Below are 18056 nucleotides of genomic sequence, written 5' to 3'. Positions count from 1 at the left end.
CACCAAGCCCAAAAGGTTAGGATTTAATACCAGACAATAAGCCTGTACTAAGCAGTAAAATAAGTGTCAAAATAGGCTTTATTAACATACAAAAAAAAAGAGTAAGGAAAATTGCCATTGTAATAAAAACATTTGTTTTCTTCTACAAATAAGCAATACAAGGTATAAAACACACAAATATTTTTCAGCTCCTTAAAAATGAATAAGCTGATGCAGAGGACAGACTCTTCTGAAACAAAAACTATTTTGGCAATATCCTTTAGTCTCTTACCAAAAACTTGGGTTATAATTTGCATGTACATTATTGATCTTTTTTTTTTTTTTTTACTACACAATCTTATATTCAATTCTCTTAGTTGTATGTAGTAAGAAAATTATACATAGTTATTATATATTCAATTTGGTTTGGCTCAAGTTACCATTTTCGTATAAAATTTGCTATCTATTCAGTTATTCAAAATTGAAATGATCTTTAAAAATCTAATCTTGCACTGCTTATGCTTCTATCGGCTTTCCACTCAGAGCAGTGAAATTAATGGTCTGTTACTTTTGTTCAGTTTAATTTATCCAGGTATAAAATACTGTCCTCTTTCTAGAGCTGCAGAACAGATCTGTCAGTAATCATCCTGTTTTCATTGAAGTTAAATTAAATTCTTCTCTTTCTAGTAGATTTTGTAACTTTGTGTTTTTGTTATATGAACCCAAAGTTGGGGCCTAAGCTATGTGACGCATCCTTTTAAAAAGGTCTTTAAACATCCAGCTCCCAAAGAAAGAAGTTGGAGTCTTAATTCCCATTGCAACTGTTTCTTTTAAATTCCATGTTGCTATAGATTTTAATCTTACTTTTGCATATAACATTGTACTAAGGTAACTCAGCTTCTTTATTTGCCACATTTTTCCTCCAGAACAAAAATATATGAAATTAATGTATGTGATTTAAGATTTTTCAAATCTTAGAGTGTCTTAAACTGTTCTTAGAAATATCCTAGTATCATTTGGTCCTTAGGTAATAAGGCGAGACTGTGTTTTTAAAATTGGAGTTACTTGATTATAAGTAAGTTACTCAATAAGTGCTAAGCTAACCTGCTCAATATACAGTATAATATAGCCTATAACTCATAATTAGGATGGGGGATTTTTTCATTGCCTTTTAGGAATTATATCCCTTAAATTCAAGGACTGAGGGAAAAACTTTGAAGCAGCTGTATTTGAAGACATTTTCTGCTATCAGTTTCAAGAATGTTTCATAGAAAGGGGGGAAAAAGTCATATCGTTAATACACAGTTAGCAATAGAAAAATAAAGGGCATAATGATTAATATGACTTAAGGCACTGTTAACAGAAGATAAAACTTTTTACCAATGTGCTGCTTGTTCTAGTTCAGGTCAAATCAGAACTGTTATAAAAAGTAACAGTTACTGTGTTATATACCATTTGATAAGAGTTATTCCCATCCCATTCCTGGACAGGTGATTGTCACACACACAGTTACTGAGAGCCTCAGCAGTATGCCACAGAGCAAATGGGCATAAAAAATGAAATGTACTTATTTCTACAGGTGGTTGAGACATAATGGCAAGGCAATATATGGACATTTTAACTGAATCTTCTTGTGTTGTATTTGTTCTATGGATGAGCTGAACAATACCACCTCAGAGCCATTAATATTGCACCACAGCAAGCACAACCCCTGTTCCAACCAAACTTTTAAAGTCTTAACCAGGTTATCAGGTACTCACTGATTCAACAATTCAAAATATACACACAGCAGTTTGAGCAGATTATGAAAAAGATCACAAGGAAAGATTGTGCAGTTAAGTACTTTGTGCAACATGTAGTGATCCTGCCTTTTTAATGTGTAACTTGCACAGTTCTAGTAGAGACATGTAAACTGGTCACAGTTAACTTTGACACCAAGTGTTTTTTCCTCATCTTAGCAAACACTGCCATACTCTAAGGTCCCTTTTCATCTTAAAGTAAAGTTTTTCAAGGTCTCTTTCTTAATGAATCCAGATAATTTTGTGGAAGTCTTTAACGTGTCTAGCATACACTTTAAAAACATCCATTCTAAAGAGCAGCACTGGAGGTTTAATACAGAATGGGAAAGTATTTCCCCTTCTTAGTGGAGTTCTACATTCAAACATGTACAACAGGAGTGTTTAAACTATTCTGGTCCCAGTTTGCAAACTAGGTGGGTCACATGGGGCTAGTCTGCGGGCCAAGCCTGGAACATGGAGCCATGCCATCTCTTCTGCAGAGCTGCCTACAGGGCCAGAAATTTGGTGGCAGTGCCATCGATTGCTTTGGCTCCTAGAGCTGCAACTGCCACTGTTCCTCCCACCAAATTTCAAGCCCTGTGGGATGCCCTGTAAGCCAGTGGACAAGGCTCCATGGATCAGATCTGGTCTTTGGGCCATATCTTTGACACCTCTGGTGTAGGAGATGCTCAGCTCCTAAACATATGTATTTTGTAAAAGAAAACATCAGCATACCAGCAATATATGGTAACCAGTTATCCACACATGAAAAGTTTAACCTATTTCAAACACAGATCATCGAAAGATGTAGCCTTTAATTGCCAGATGGAACTGCAAAGAAGTTTTAATAAGAATTAATATAATAGCTTTCTTGTACTGTAGTTACCAAATGATTAAATGTTGTTACAACCCCAAGATCAGGACCTGCCATAATTTGTCTCAGCGGAGGCCCAAAATAATAACTAACCAAAATTGTTTATACTAATCTAATACTTTGAGTTAGGAAGATTAAATATTTGAAGGATCCTAATGTGTTTGAATGTTTGCAAGAAGCTGAAAAATAAATCAAAATGAAAAATGGTCTTCAGACAAACAAAGTGGTGTAGTGTCTAAAAACCCTTTGCAACATTAATAGTGGTAAATATGGAGTAATTATGGCATACTAATACAACATTCTGCTTTTTATCATGACCCTTTTGTAATGGTTAAAAAGGCTAATCACTTTAGACACTTGCAATCAATTAAAGGCATCCACTATAATTATATTGTGTATAATAATATTTTCCATTCTTCTAGCTGTATTTATTTTTGTATTCACAAGAAAATCTAGGTAAGAATAATATGTGTTAATGTTCTGATTACTAGAAGGAGCTACATAGAAGTGCAAAGTGCCTTTACAAACAAATGAATTACCTAAGATAAGCAATATTTACATCTTCAGTTTCTGAACAAGGTTTGTCTTAAAGACTAACTGTATGTCTATACTGAAGGCACATAAATGGCTGGAAAATATTATACAAGTACCTGAACACACTTTAAAGTAGCTATCTCAGTTGGCCTAACCACATCAACGAGAAGTTCAATACAGACTTGTTTACTCTGCTCCTTGGCAGAGAAAGTCCAAGGTAAACTTGCTGTTTAAAGCTAGCTCAGTATCTCTGCACTATGCTACTTTATATGAGTGCACTCCAGAATAAATGGAGTCAGTGGCAGAGCTGGAAATAGAAGCCCATCACCTGACTTCTAGCGTGGTGTTTGAACAACTGGATGTTGTACTTCTCTCCTTATCTTCCTCTTCCAAGCAAAGAAGGGCATTAAAAGATTATGTTATTACCTACAATCCATAAGGAGTGTTTAGCTCCTCTGATGAAGGAAGGATAAAATTAGATTACCCGATATATCATTTCTATAATCCTATGCAGTGAAAAAAATGCATATACATAACCTTCACAACAGATCCAGTCTTATCCTGGATATCTACTTGTAATTGCCCTAGTCTTCAGTAAGAAGCAGGTATATTCAAGAATAGATAGACACTGTTCCTAACTTTTTGGTCAATGGTTTAAATGTTGATGAATAGCCTAAATTAGGAGTCAGTAACATACAGCCCACAGACTCGATCCAGCCCAGGGAGCTGGAGGTTTAGCTTGTGCCCAGGCCTGCGCCTGCACAGGGCCTGGGTAGCAAGGAGCTGTGCCAGGCTGGGAAGCTTCCAACTGTGCCTGTGATGCTGATGCTTTTCCCTGTCCTCCTGGCTGTGGTCCAGTATTGGTCAGGTGGTTTTGGTGGTACATCAGCCATGAGAGATTTTGCCTGCTGCTGTGCTGGGGCCAGGTAGCGGGCAGCTGCATCCATGCCACTGCTGTTTCTCCCATCCTCCTGCTTCCTGACTGTAGCACAGTGCAGCTTCTAGCTGAGGGGAAGCTGCATGGAGACTGGGCACTTGCCAACTACACCCAATCCTGCTGCTGCCATTTCTCCCCCAGACCCAGCTACAGCTTGGGCAGTTTCCAGCCAGTGGGGAGCTACTCTGGGGCTGGGCTGCTTCCAGTTGTGCTGGTGCTGCAGCCAGGGCAGGGACAGGAGGAGGAGAAGCAGCAGCAGCACAGACATATTTTACAGATGCCTGTTCTTGACATAGCTTCCCACTGCCCATGTCACAGCCAGGAAGTGGGGGGCTAGGAGAAGCAGTGGTGGCATGGGCACAGTTCCCATCTGTCTGTCCCTGGCATGGGTACAGGGAAACCCCTCTGTCACTGCTGAGGACCAGAGCCAGATTGTTCTGACCTGCAGTTTACAAAAGGTTGGCTGCCCCTGGTCTAAATGGAAAGCTGATCTAAAGCAAGTTAGTTTCATTAATCCAGAAGTAAAATATCTGCTTAACGTATTTTATCTAAATTCAGCCTTTTGGGACAGAAGTTTTTATAGTGTAATTCTGCAAAGTGCTCAGTGACCTCTACTCCCATGGATTTCAGTGCTAATCAAGGGTACTCCATCATCAGGCCCTTAAAACAGGTGAAACACTGTCTGTATAGTCATTACATGCTAACAGCCAAATTCTGTCCTTTGGAATGCACGTACAACTCTCATTCTTCACCATTCAGAGTAGATATAGGTCAGCACAGAACTTGGGCTCAATCACAACAACTTTTCTAAGAAACTAATGAACTGTATGTGCATTAAGTAAATTAAGATTTGGGATAAAAGTGATTATTTTTCCTTCATATCCTTTTTTAAAAAACTCAGTCCCTATTCCAAGCACTCTAAATCTTTTCTTTTCAAAGCACAGAACTCAACATTTTTTTTAAATTCCTGTCCTCATTTTTGTAACAAAGTTATATAACAAGGAACAGCCTAACAAACACAAGTCTTACTGGAATTTGAAGACCTTTTCATCTCATATAAGTGTTCAGAAAAGCAGAACAGCACTGAGAAAGATTTTTTTTAAATAACCACTTTATATCCTTATGTAATTAAAAGCTAGATAAGATCAGCTTTTTAAAATCAATGTAAGATTACAGTTGTTCTATATACTTTCTTTACATGGTTGACCGCTGCCCTGTCTCATCAAGTTTGAGGTTGCGCTTTCTTGCTGCTGCTTCACTGTTGAACTCCACATCCGCTTTCTCTGCCTTACTGCAATCGGTCATAGCCGAATCTTCTGTGCCTCCATTGGGCTGCTGAAGTTTAGAATTCTGTTCTGGTGGGCGCTTCCACTGGGGTCTGGTTGCCATCCACAAAACAAGAGCACCAAAGATTAGAATCAAAAGACCAAGAGTGTTGACAAAAATTCCCTCTGGTGGAGATGCTTTGTAATTTTTCCTTTGTGAGGAGAGAAGAAAGAAAAGAATTGTTTCAGGTACAATACTGACCATAAAGTTGTCCCAAAAGAGATTATTATGCATGTTATTAAAAGAAAATGAATTAATTAATTCCAAATTGCATTGTTCTAAAAAATTTAGGATATTTTTTCAGTTAATGAATTAATGAACAAGTAGAAAAATGAAATGAGGATACTTACAGAGCAAATAAAAGCTTCTCAGTAAATCCCATGAAGGCAGTTGCAATCACTGTTACAAAGATGAGGAGACCAGAATAAATATGTATTGGCATGAGAGATGCTCGAAGAGAAACTGGAGCAAAGGGCAGCAGAAAGACAGCAAAACCTAAAACAAGCTAGATAAAGAAAACAAAGTCACTCCTAAAGCTATGAAAGAAAATTACACTTTTCAATGAGAAAGCCATACACAAAAGATTCATTTTTCAAGTTTCTTAGGCCCAAACATACTGGGACTAGAAATATATTTACCTTTGATGCCCCAAATATATTACTTTTTGCTAATACCTGGGAAAAAGACCATGAAATGGATTAAAAATATACCAGTCTAGCATTATTGCCCAAATTGAGTAGAAATGGTGAAAAGTAACCCAACCACACAGTACAACAGCACATTCTGAATATTCTGTAGCACGATTAATACAATCAAGGAGTAAAATAATGATTATTCATTTAACAGCAGCCCCTTTAATTTTGATTTTCCTTTCTCTTCCAGTCATAAATTTGTAATTTAATTATAGATCAGAAGGGAATATTAGATCAACTAGTTTAGCCTCCTGTATAAAACAGCCCCTAGAACTCTACCCAGCTAACCTGTAGTGAGCCAATACCATGTATTCTATTAAAGCATACCTTCCAAGGATGCTAGTCTTGATTGAATGCATTAATAAACAGAGAATCCACTTTGCTGGGTGGTTTATTCCAGTGATTAATCACTCCTACTGTTAAATTAGAAATAAGGCAGATATTTTTAAGTTTCTCCTACTTTAACTTCCAGCAGTTGGTTCTTGTCATGCCTTTCCTTGCTAGATTAAAGAGCCTGGTATTTTCTCCCTGTGAAGGCACTTACATAACATAATCAAGTCACCTCTTCATCCCCTTTTTAATCAACTCAACAGATTGACCTCTTAAGTGTCTCACTGCAAGGTATTTTTCCAGCTCTGAAACAATTTCTCTGGCCCTTCTCTACACCCTCTCCAATTAGTTAACATTCTTTTAAAAATGTAGACAAACTGGATGCAGTATTCCTGTATCAGTCTCACCAAAGATGCATAGAGGCAAAATTGCCTTCTTTCTCTCACTCTCCCATTTATATGTTCAAGGATTATATTAGTCTATAGTAGCACATGGGGGAGGCCCTATTAAACTACTTGTTTGCTGTAGCCCTGAGTCCTTTTGAAAGTTTTCTAAGATATTCCCCTATTTTACAGGTATGGCATGTACCCCTTGTTCCTATGTGCATGACTGCAGCTTCCTCTTAATACACATTTTGTTTGAATGGGCCCAACTTACAGTACCAAAACTGTACGAACAAGAGCATCTCACAGGTGCACTATTGTATCAGCATTCCTTAAGAATTTTATTTAAAAAAATACAAGCTGTTCAGACATTCTTTTAAAGATTAATATTAGCAAACAACATTATGATAAAGTAAACTTTCTTCTTTAGAATTAATGCTTAAAGAAATGCCAAACTGCTGGCAGTGGCTGAATGTCTTGCCTGTTAAGAACAATAATACTTTATAATTTGAAAGCCTTTTCCATATAAGGGTTTCAAATTGCTTTACAAACATTAGGTGACTTAAGACTTACAATAACCCTTTTAGGAAAGTAATATTATCCCAGTTTTATAGAGGGAAGCAAGTCACTGAGACATTAAGTACTTACTTATGTTCACATTGGCAAAACCTGACTCCCAATTTTGTGCTTTACTTAAACAACTATACTCCCCATCCAGTGCCTGCTCTGAATAGTTTCCAAAGGAGAAAGTCGCATCTCCTGCCTTGTTCTAATGATTCTCTGTGTGACTTTGGGCAGTGGAAGACAATCACATGGTAAATGGAATGAACTGAAACACAGAAGATATGGGTTCAGTGTTTGATTGCGTGTGTGACCTCAGGCATGTCATTTAGGGTAACATTTTTAAAAGCACCTATTTTGGAATTAAAAAAAAAAAGTTACTCTTCTCTTTCTGTCTGCATTCCATCTTTTAAATAATATTAATAATATTACTTTTGGTCATAGAGCATGGTAAGAATAAATCTATATCTTTTTCCTAAATACATATTCAAGTATTCTGGCACTGGGAATCAGAAGTATCTTCTGAGAAAGACAAAATCTGAGAATTCTTTATGTCAGTTTTTACATAGATCGGCCTGTGAGATGTGGATATTTTTAACATACTACAGGCTTTCCTAAAAAACCTCAAGATACTTCATATTGGTATTAGACTTCAGATAACTCAGAACTAGCAGTTAAGATTCTGAAGCAAGGAATGATGGCTCTTAATAAAGTGTCAGCACAGGACCTCTAAAATAACTAGGGTCAAAGGATTAATGCAATTTATCTGAAGAAAAACTCTAAAAAATGTCTTTCATGAAGGAACAAGTTAGATTTTTCAAAGGCATAATAATAATAATCCTAGACCAAAGAGGACTGGTATGAGGTGCCGCTATTTTAATGTCTTAGTTTGTGGCATGCTTCTGAACGAACTCTGTGTATTTAAAATTAAGATAAGAGATTGTTTTTCTGTTGTTCTGTTAACTGATGTGCTTTATTTTTCACCAGTGCTTCTATAGCCTTTAGTTATTACAAGAGGCACAATTTTTTCTGGGGGGGCGATATCTTTTATAGGATTAACTATATAATTGGGAGGCATATTAGACAAGCTTTTAGGCACAAAATGTCCTTCTTCAGGACCTCTCTCTCTCATATTTCCTAGACCATCATGGTTACAACATCACCCTTTAGTTTCCATGGTTTCTATTTCAGTATGTGTTGCAATTAGGAACACAGTTTATTTTATTTTCTGTTTGCATGAATCAGAGTACTTTGTAAACAAAGACATCATTAGCGTTCTAAAACTAAAGGTGTGTCTCCTTTCAGGGCTCCAGTGTGAATGTATGTATTTGAAGACCAAAAGGATAATTAGGGGAGGGAATACAACACTTTGAAGGATAGCACTGAAATTCAGAGACTCAGATAAACTGGAGAACTGGGCTATCAACAAAAAAAATGAAATTCAACACAGATAAACAAAGTGCTGTACAGAGGGAAGGAAAAAAAAAACAACAAATGTACAAATGCAGAATAGGTTTGTCAGTAACACAGACAAAAAGGAACTGGGTTTAATGACAGGCCGTAAACTCAACATATGCCAGCAATGTAATGTTAATAAATAATATTTGCTATTTTGAGTTGCATTAATAGATGCATTCTATGCAAGACACATGAAGTGACAGTACCATTCCAGCCAGTGTGGATGGCACAAGCCACACACATTTTAAATCTGGTCTTGTTGAGGTACAGAACTACTTTTGATTTAGTTTATAGCTGGGCCTTGTTTCTGTATTTTGATCAAATTTAATGCAACTCCCTAAACCTGTGCAGAGCCCCACTAAAGTAAGTAGGAGTTAACAGAAGTGCAAGAGTTCACTTAAATAAAAAAACATGGCTTTGGACCAAGGGTGATTAAAAGAGTGGAGATAAATTTAACTAATTTTTACATTGTGCAATTTCTAGTTCTGTCTCAGTTTTTAAACCGACTCCAAGTCCCTGCAGTTCTAACTTCCTTTTTTAATATCTGGGAATTATGCCATCTTTCTCACTTCCCATTCTCATGTTTCTCATCTCCTTCTGTTGTTCTTTCCTCCTTGACTTTTTTTATTTGGTTTCGCTAGAACAGCAGGGATACAAAGCAGAAATTCTTAAAGATAAGGATAGTGTCAGGAGATAAATGGGCTGCCATTTTAACAGAGTGTCTTAAATAAGAAAATGGCTAGAACTTTAAAAATTATAAGCTGTAAAATCTAGATAAAGGCAGATGAAGATTGATATGTTTATTAGACATAACGGATAATGCTTTAAAAATTACTGAAAAAGAATATTTCTGCAGATAATTCTAGTAATTAAGTGATGGATAGAATGAAAAAGTACTGCCAGAAATATTTACCAAGATTAAAACAGTTTTTAAAAGAGCTAAAAGGACTGATGAAACAAGTCTTCAGTTATACAAAATTCACTCAGAACAACAACAACAACAAAAATAATCAAGAGGAAAAATTAGACCATTTCCTTATATCATTGGTTTGATAACCACCAGTTTGGCTGGAGTAGTTCCTAATTAAGTGGCACAAATAACTGTTAAAGAGTACAAGACAGGGAAATTCTATGTTAAAAGCTGCAATAGCATATTGAGTAATTTACTTCTGATCCAAAACATTTTATGTCAAAGTTTCAATCAATATCAAATACTGTTCAGCTATTAAAACTAAACATTTAGTTGAAAACAATAAACTAGGAGTTAACAGAGTCATCCTAGTGTTACGTTTCAATGCAGAGGATAAAAGCAAAAGCATAAAAAAGCAGATCACAAACTATAAAAAATCATAATCTATAAATAAGATTCATGATTCTGCTGTAATAAGGGCTACTGATGTGGTTCTTGCATAATATAGGTTAAGTATAGACATTCAAAAAGCCCCTGGCAGAAGTGCTAACTGTCACACTTTACTTAAAGTGCTATTAAGTCAGAGAGAGTGAACCAAACAGACATTCACAGTTTGGTGGGGGAGGGCTTTGTAGCTGATTGAACTGGCTGAGGCCATCAGGTGGGGGCAGCTCCCATACGACTCCCACGAGGCTGCCAGAGCTGCCCCTCTTCCCAGCCCTCCCCAAGACTCCAGTCAGCAAGCTATAGGGGGGGGCGCACGTGGGCTTGCCTGAGCCTCCTGAAAACGGCAGCCAGGACCTGCAGCCCAAGGTTGCCTGGCTTGGCTTTTCAGGACACCAAGGACTGTGATGGGGAGGGGGTTAAACAGAGCTTCTGCTGTGCAGATCCCTCTCCCAAGCTTGTAGGCTTGAGTCTTGGTGGGAGCTGGGGTGGGTTTATACAGCAGAGAGACTCCTTTTGCACCCCTCCCAGCCATAGTTACCAATGGGGTGAAAAGTGGTGCAGTCAGGAGCTCCTGGCTGCAGCGGGGGGAACAGAGCCGCTGCTGCATGGACCTGGCCTGGCCTCCATGAAGACCTAAGCCCACAAGCTTGGGGGTGGGGATCCACACAGCAAGGGGGCTCTGATCCCCACCACAGTTCCAGCAACCAGCATTGCAGAACTTCAGCTCCTGGAGGAACAGAGCCACTCTGCCATGCAGACCCTCCCAAGCTTGGGGACACAGGTCTTGATGGGGGCGGGGCCACATTCATGCAACCGAGGCTCCATTCCCCCACCCACCCCTCTGCCCAGCTACACAGGGAGGAGACCGAGCCTTTTCTGTCTCCTTTATGACAGCCCAGGGTCAGGGCTGGGCCAGTGCTTGCCTGAAGCAGATGAACACGGGCTGTGGGGATCCTGGGGGAATGCACCCTAATTTGACTGACAATGGATATGGTATAGACTCTAACTTAAAGTGCATTAGTCCAATACCACATCCATCAAATGTAAACTTACAGAGTAGGATCTGCCATTTTTAAAATGCTTTGAAGTGTCTGCTCCGTTACAGCTCTAAAGCACTTTCTGTATGCTTAATGTATGATAAGCGTAATGTCTGTTCCTAGCCATGAGCCTTCAGTGGTGTGACTAGGGTGAGGCAACCAAGGCAATGATCCCAGGGGCCAATTTGGGGGAAAGTGTGAAAAAATGGCTGCTGCTGGCAGCCACATAATTGCAGTTGTGCCAATGGTACAGCAGCAACTGGAAGTCACTGCTGCCCCTGTATCCTAGTGAAACAATTGGGAACCTATGCTGCAATAAGCATTAGCTAAATTTCTGCAACAAGTTGGTTTCCCATGTCCATTGTTGATTAATACTCTAATCCAGTGATAAGAATAGGGGTCTAGAAATGCTAAATTTTTGTTTCTATCATTATCTCTACTTGCTGCATTGCCAAATTACTTCAGTCTTCATACCTCAGCTTACACATAAAAGAGGGTAAGACCAGTTTACACATACAGGTTAAGACCAATAGGATCACATATCACATGCCATTACATTTCACCTAGATATCTCACCTAGAATTAATAATTTCAGCCCTCAAGAGACTAAACCATTGTACAGGCAGTCCTTGACTTGCAATGTTTTGAGTTACAATGTTTGGCACTTACAACGTTTATAAATTGACACCGTTTCGACTTTATGACATCAGTTTTGACTTTACAATGCTTGATCCAATGCGACGCCACACTAGTGAACAAGTTTGTTGCGTCACTCATCTCCCTGGAGAACATCTGTCCAAACTTCCTTGGACACTTTTTTTAAGAAAGCAGACAAGACTCCAGAAAAACCTGCAGCCAAGACTCCTGAGAAGACTCCAGCCAAGAACCCTTCAAAAAGTCCAGCAAAGTCTCCTCAAAGAAGTCCTTCCAAATCAATATGATTGCTATTTACAATATAAATATATTAATGTAGCTATATTACTCATCTATAATTGATTGAGTACAAAATTCTGGGTTATTTTTGGTGAAAATAGGGTATCAGGCCTTGATTCAGGAACCAATCCCCCATTTGTAACATCGTTTCTTATGAGAAAATTGGTTCCAAGTTACAATGTTTCAACTTAAGACGCTGTTTTCAGGAACCAATTGTGTTGCAAGTCTGAGGACTGCCTGTACACCAAAAGCAAAGAATAGGAGAGACCTATGTACACCGATTCCCTCTGCAGTGGCCATGGGCATTGTGGAAGATCCCACATTTTTCCCACATTTTTCAGGGGTTTGTTGGTCACTGGTTAGGGACGGGATTAATATCCTCCCTTCTTACCTCCACTCATGAATGCTACTGGTTTTGGGGGGGGGTGGGGGGGGGTAGTGTCCCCCACTTTTTTTCTGAGGTCCTGGGAATAGTGGCTACAGCTAAGGCTAGTGATTTTTTTGTCTGAGGTGGGATGCTGCTGCTGCAATTCCTAGCTAGATGGTGTTGCTCATTTGTTTGTGGTCATACTGACTGCCAAGTCTGGGGTCAGGAAGGAATAGTAGGTCAGACTACTACCTGACCAACTATGATGGGTAGTTTTTGCCTTCTGTAGTGTAGGTAATGGTCCTTTTACTAGGATCTTCTGAGCATACATTTAATTCCCTATTATTGCAGTGGCAAGGCATTAGTGGTGTCATCACCTTCTTGACCTTTACCTGTCAGTTTTCATATCAGGGGCCTGCAGTCAATTCTCAAGATACTTTTATATATACATTAAAGTACACTTCCTTGTATATTATGAAGTATAATAAATATACTACATATATCAAAGCAAATGAAGAAAATACTTTTGGATTTACAACATTAATTTTTAAAAAAAGTTGTCAGTGCATGTTTAGTTGTTAGTTCGCAAAAATCCTTATTTCACAATAAGCCTCTCAGCAATTAAAGCAAATTAGTGGATTCTACTGTGCATGGATTATAAAACACATTCTTTAATTTTTATACTCTGTTTATAAATAAAATTAGATTCTGACCTGGAGAGAATAAAGTATAACAGCAGTCAACCCAATCCAGCTGTGTAGACTATACATGTTGGGAATGTTCTTGGCATTGTGGAAATCAAAAACAGCTACAAGAGAGACAATTGCAAGAATCATAGCTATGGTATTTAACCCAGCATGGATGAATTTCATCAGGAGTTTGCTGCATTTCCAGGTCCAGGGCAATCTGTACACAATAATGGCTGAGGAAGGAATAAAAAGCATAGTTTAATAAAATATTTTACTGTTCTAGCTGATGTTAATAATCATGCATGATGCATATTATTCCAGAATAAATGACAAGCAAAACTGTGAAAAAGTCAACTAGAAAAAAGTTTTCATTTCATCACACTATATATAATCTTACTACCTCCCAAAACATGATTCAGGCCAAAGTATAAGCTGTGGAGAGAAACTCTTCTTTATCCAAGTAGTTTAATATTTGCATATACAAATTAAGGCCTTACTTTAATAACCTTATCCGTGTAGGATTCTACTGAGCGTAAGGGTCCTCCTTTGCCGATTAGGTGGCAGGAGTAAAGCCTAATTAGTTTATTAATTAATAATCTTTTGGAAAATTTAAGTGCCTGATTTTGATATTCCTACTCTGAATAGCATGTACTTCACAATTATCTGCATAAACAGACCTGTTGATATCCGAGTAAAATGCCAGTCACTGAGTGAATCTACATGAGACACTTTACTACGCATTAGACTAATCCGCTGTGCAGTAAAGCATCATTGTCTACTCATGCGTGGCATTTACTGCACAGTAAATTAGTCTACTGTGCAGTTAGCTAGTACCTGTAAATACAGGTATTAGATTAACTGTGCAGTAGCACTCATGTAGACACTGACCGCAAGTAAATTTGCTCTAGTCAGCCACACCAGCAGGGGGCCACAGGAGACGGGGGAAGAGCTCAGTCCCCAGTCCTGGTGGTGCTCAGCTCCTAGCCCCCCTCAGGAGCTGAAAGCTGATCAGGGCCAGGACAGGAGCTGGGAACTGAACAGCGCTGGGACTGAGGAGCAGTCTGCTCCCCCGCTCAGCTAGGGGCTTGCTGGCAACCGTCCTGCTTGTGGGGCAGCTGCTAGTGAGCCCCCTACTGGGTGGAAAATCCCCACCCAGCACGGTGGGGCTGGCCAGGACCTGTCCTACTCCTGGAGCAGTGGCCAGTGAGACCTATGCTTAGTGGGGAATCCCTGCCCAGCAGGGGGCTGACTGGCTGCAAGTCTTGGCCAGCCCCCTGCTAGGCAGCGAACAAGCCCAGTCCTGGGAACAAGTCCTGGCCAGCCCCCTGCTGGGCAGGGAAGCCCTGCTGGGCACAGGGTTCACCAGCAGCAGCCCCAGGAGTGGGATAGATGCTAGCCAGCCCCCTGCCCAGCAGAAGGCTCGCCGGTAGCTGCCCCAGGAGCGGAACAGCTCCTGGTGAGTGCCCTGCTAGGTGGTGAAGCACTAATGGGCATGGGGCTTTCTGGCATCTGTGTGTCCCAATGAACATGGGGCTGGGAGAGCTCTGCTGTCTCAAGTGGTAGCTATCTCCTGGCCCCATGCACATCAGGAGGGGTCCTGATGTGTATAGGGGTGGGAAACAGCTGCTGCTGCAGCCAGCAGAGTTCTCCTAGCCCTGTGTGCATCAGGACTGGCCCCCATACCCCCTGCCAGCCACTGGGTTAGCACCCCAAGGGAGCCTGGAGCTCCCCTGGCTGCTGCAGGGAGGCAGAGCAGGGCAGGAGCAGCCCTGTATGGGGCAGCTCTGTTGGTAGCAGATTTGCTCCCAACAGGGTGCACATGTAGACATGGTCTTGGGGAAGACTTACTGTGCATTATTTTACTGCCCAGTAAGCCTATATTGCATTAATAGCATATGTAGATGTGCCCACTGAATGTAAGGGAATAAAACTCTGGCTTTTAGAAACTAAAGGGTTCATTGATTTGAACTGTACATACTTAATCTTAGATCAACTTTTTTTTGCATATACATAATGCTGTAAAATGCTAACAAATTATATAGTTGTCTAAATGTAAAAGCATTCCTCTCCCATCAGATACTAATTTTTAATTGCCACGCCCCCTCCCAACAAAATTGGTTGAATGGAATGGATAATCACTCCAATTACAATGCAAGTGTGTAGATATGATGTATTTTGAGTACTAGTCATGTCTTCTGGCACTGACCCCTTTTACATACAGCTGTCAGCTCTCAACTCATAGTAAATATAAAAAGGACAGGCTGCATCCATCAAATGGAATAGCTTTATCTTAAATGGTCACCAAGAAAAATAAATATTCTGATTATGGGATATTTCCTCTCCAGGAAATAGAGAGAGACAGAAGACAAGATCATCTAAAATGTATTGTTTTAACACAAAATACATCGACAAAATATTCAGTGGTAAAGATAGTTCCTTCAACACAAAGCAACAGTTTCCTAAATAATGACTTAACTGATAAAGCCCTTATTACATATTTCTGGCTACAAACTGGCATCCAGATATGGTTAGATAAAAGTAACTAGCAATACGTGAAGCATATTAAAGCAAGAGAATTACAGGATTCCTAGTTCTAAGTAATGTTCCTACTTTGAGCAAGTATGAATATATTACTGTGTATATATCAAAGCAAAAAAAATGTATACTTCTCGAGTAATGTAAGGGTAAAACTTATGCTTGGTAAAAGAAACTTCATTTATGCTCTTTCTCCACTATTACTCTGTAACCTTACCATTCTTAAGGAAATATTTCATGAAATAAATAATAAAGGAAATATTTACTAATATTTATATCAGAGTGACTAATAATGAATGACAAATTAATTTTAGTCATATTTATGCACAAGGGCTTTCACTTGGATGCAATGCATGCCAAAAATCATAGTATTTCACTAAAAAAAATTGACAAAGAAAACTCTGTTCACAAATGGAATGTCCTGGAACACAAGCAAGTTTTAGATCAAGGGACATTTCTACATATGATGGGAAACACAACATGGGAATGAAAAGCCCTTTTGAAGTAAATGCCATATGCACAGTGAGGTATTTTGCAGCTTTTTGTTAAAAAAAAAAAAGGAGAGGTGTACAAAAAAAAGTATAGACGAAGATGGCAGCTTTACTTTTTAAACTGCTTGATAGGAGTCAAACCACATTATGTAGCTATGACTCAGAATATCAATCTTACAAATACTATCCAACAAGACAAAATAAATTACATACTTTTTAACAGTTTAATGTAATCATTCCCAAAGTTTTCTGGAAAAATTGTGTGGGTAATTCTACTCTGAGATGCACAGATTCAGCTATTTTTTTAATTTATATATATATGTGTCTGTCTGGGGCCACAGTTTTGGACCCCAATTTACAAACTCCAGACTGATTCATTAAAAAGGTTAGGAGAAATGTAAATATTCCCCAAATTGTAAATATTTTTATTTAAAATGTAATATGGGTAAGAGAGACAGTATTTTAATCCAATTTCAAACCTTCTTAAAGATAAAGTTGTCAGATACTGTATCTCACCATGGATCTATCTGTATTAAACATTTTATTATTAAGAAATTGCCTATACAGTTCATTAAGTTGACCAGCTGTGGATGATTAAAGAGTTGTGTTTGTTTCTAATTACTTCCAGATAGCATGTGGTCCCAATGCCCTGCACTTTTCTTTGGATATTTCTGTGTGGAGATGCTGAGGCAAAAGCTACTGTGCAAGTGTGTTACAGACAATCCACTTTGTTATGCTCTGCATAACATTTACTTGTTCTTGACAACAAAGTTTTCAAAGCAATTTTTTTTTTTTAAGTTGGTATCCTTTAAGCCATGAGACTGTCAAGGTCACTTTGACTTTAAACTGAAATGAACAATAAATCCTATAACAAGTAGATCACCCCCTCATTTCCTTTACATTTGTGTAAAGATACACAAAAGATGTAAAAAAGAGGTTTAGAAGTAAGATGCACTGTAAGATGCAATCAAACCTAGACCTGCTGTGGCTATGCAAAACAGGGTATTTACAGACATTCAGGGACGTCAGGGGGAGGTTAGACAACAGTAAAAATGACCGCCGGATTTAGTTAGATCCACCCATGATCTTACACTTAGATCCCTAGTTAGGTCAACCTAAATGCGAACTGTACAGAAGTTCTAGGAAGGTTAGATGCATCCAAAAATGGCCAATCCAGTCTAATGTAACCATACCTCAGAGGTGCACAGATCAGGTACAGATAGACCGATCTAACCCAACTTCTATACACATTCCAAGCACAGCCCTGGAGCTGGGAAAGCCCAGCTACTTACCCTAGCCCTGGGGCTGCACTTTCCCTTCCCCAACTGGTACCAGGCTATTTTTAGCCCCTCCCTCCACCCCCAGACAGAACCTCCCTCTCCCTGCTGGCCAGCTAACCCTCACAGCGCCTGCCAAACCCCATGATCCTGCAAGCTACTCCCAGCACTAGTCTAGTTTTACTGGTATTCGCCAGTGCTGGGAGCCAATTGAAGTAAGTCAGGTGGGAGGGAGGGTTAGGTGGGATTGAGGGGGATGGGTTGTTTGTCTGGAGATGAGGAGGGGTTGGGGGGCTAAAATAACCTCTGATGTGAGGGGGAGAGAGCCCCCCTGATCTTGCCAAACACACCCATGAATCCACCAGCCTCCCCACACAGAAGTGCCCGCCCTTTTCCCACCCCAGTTTACTTCAATCAGGCTCCTAGGACCAGTAGATACTGGTAAAACCACCCCCAGGATCAATTTGCAGGTTCGGAGGCAGTTTGGCAGCATTGGAGGAAATGGCGGCCGGGGGGGG

General features: G+C 39.4%; 1 protein-coding gene across 1 annotated transcript in view; it reads right to left on the bottom strand.

The window, feature by feature from the left end:
* Positions 1-48: 48 nt before the first annotated feature.
* LOC102369200 (cytochrome b reductase 1) overlaps positions 49-18056 on the bottom strand; it is a 22995-nt gene continuing 4987 nt past the window's right edge. Inside the window, exons 2-4 of the mRNA XM_006020817.3 lie at positions 13260-13468; positions 5779-5933; positions 49-5579 (exon numbers count right to left, since the gene is read on the bottom strand). Of these exons, the coding sequence (XP_006020879.2) occupies positions 5297-5579; positions 5779-5933; positions 13260-13468 (647 nt within the window). The 3' untranslated portion in view covers positions 49-5296. The remainder of the gene's footprint in view (positions 5580-5778; positions 5934-13259; positions 13469-18056) is intronic.

This window comes from Alligator sinensis, unplaced genomic scaffold (assembly GCF_000455745.1).
Source record: "Alligator sinensis unplaced genomic scaffold, ASM45574v1 scaffold321_1, whole genome shotgun sequence".
Lineage (NCBI taxonomy): Eukaryota > Metazoa > Chordata > Crocodylia > Alligatoridae > Alligator > Alligator sinensis.
This window is presented reverse-complemented; position numbering and strand designations above follow the sequence as displayed.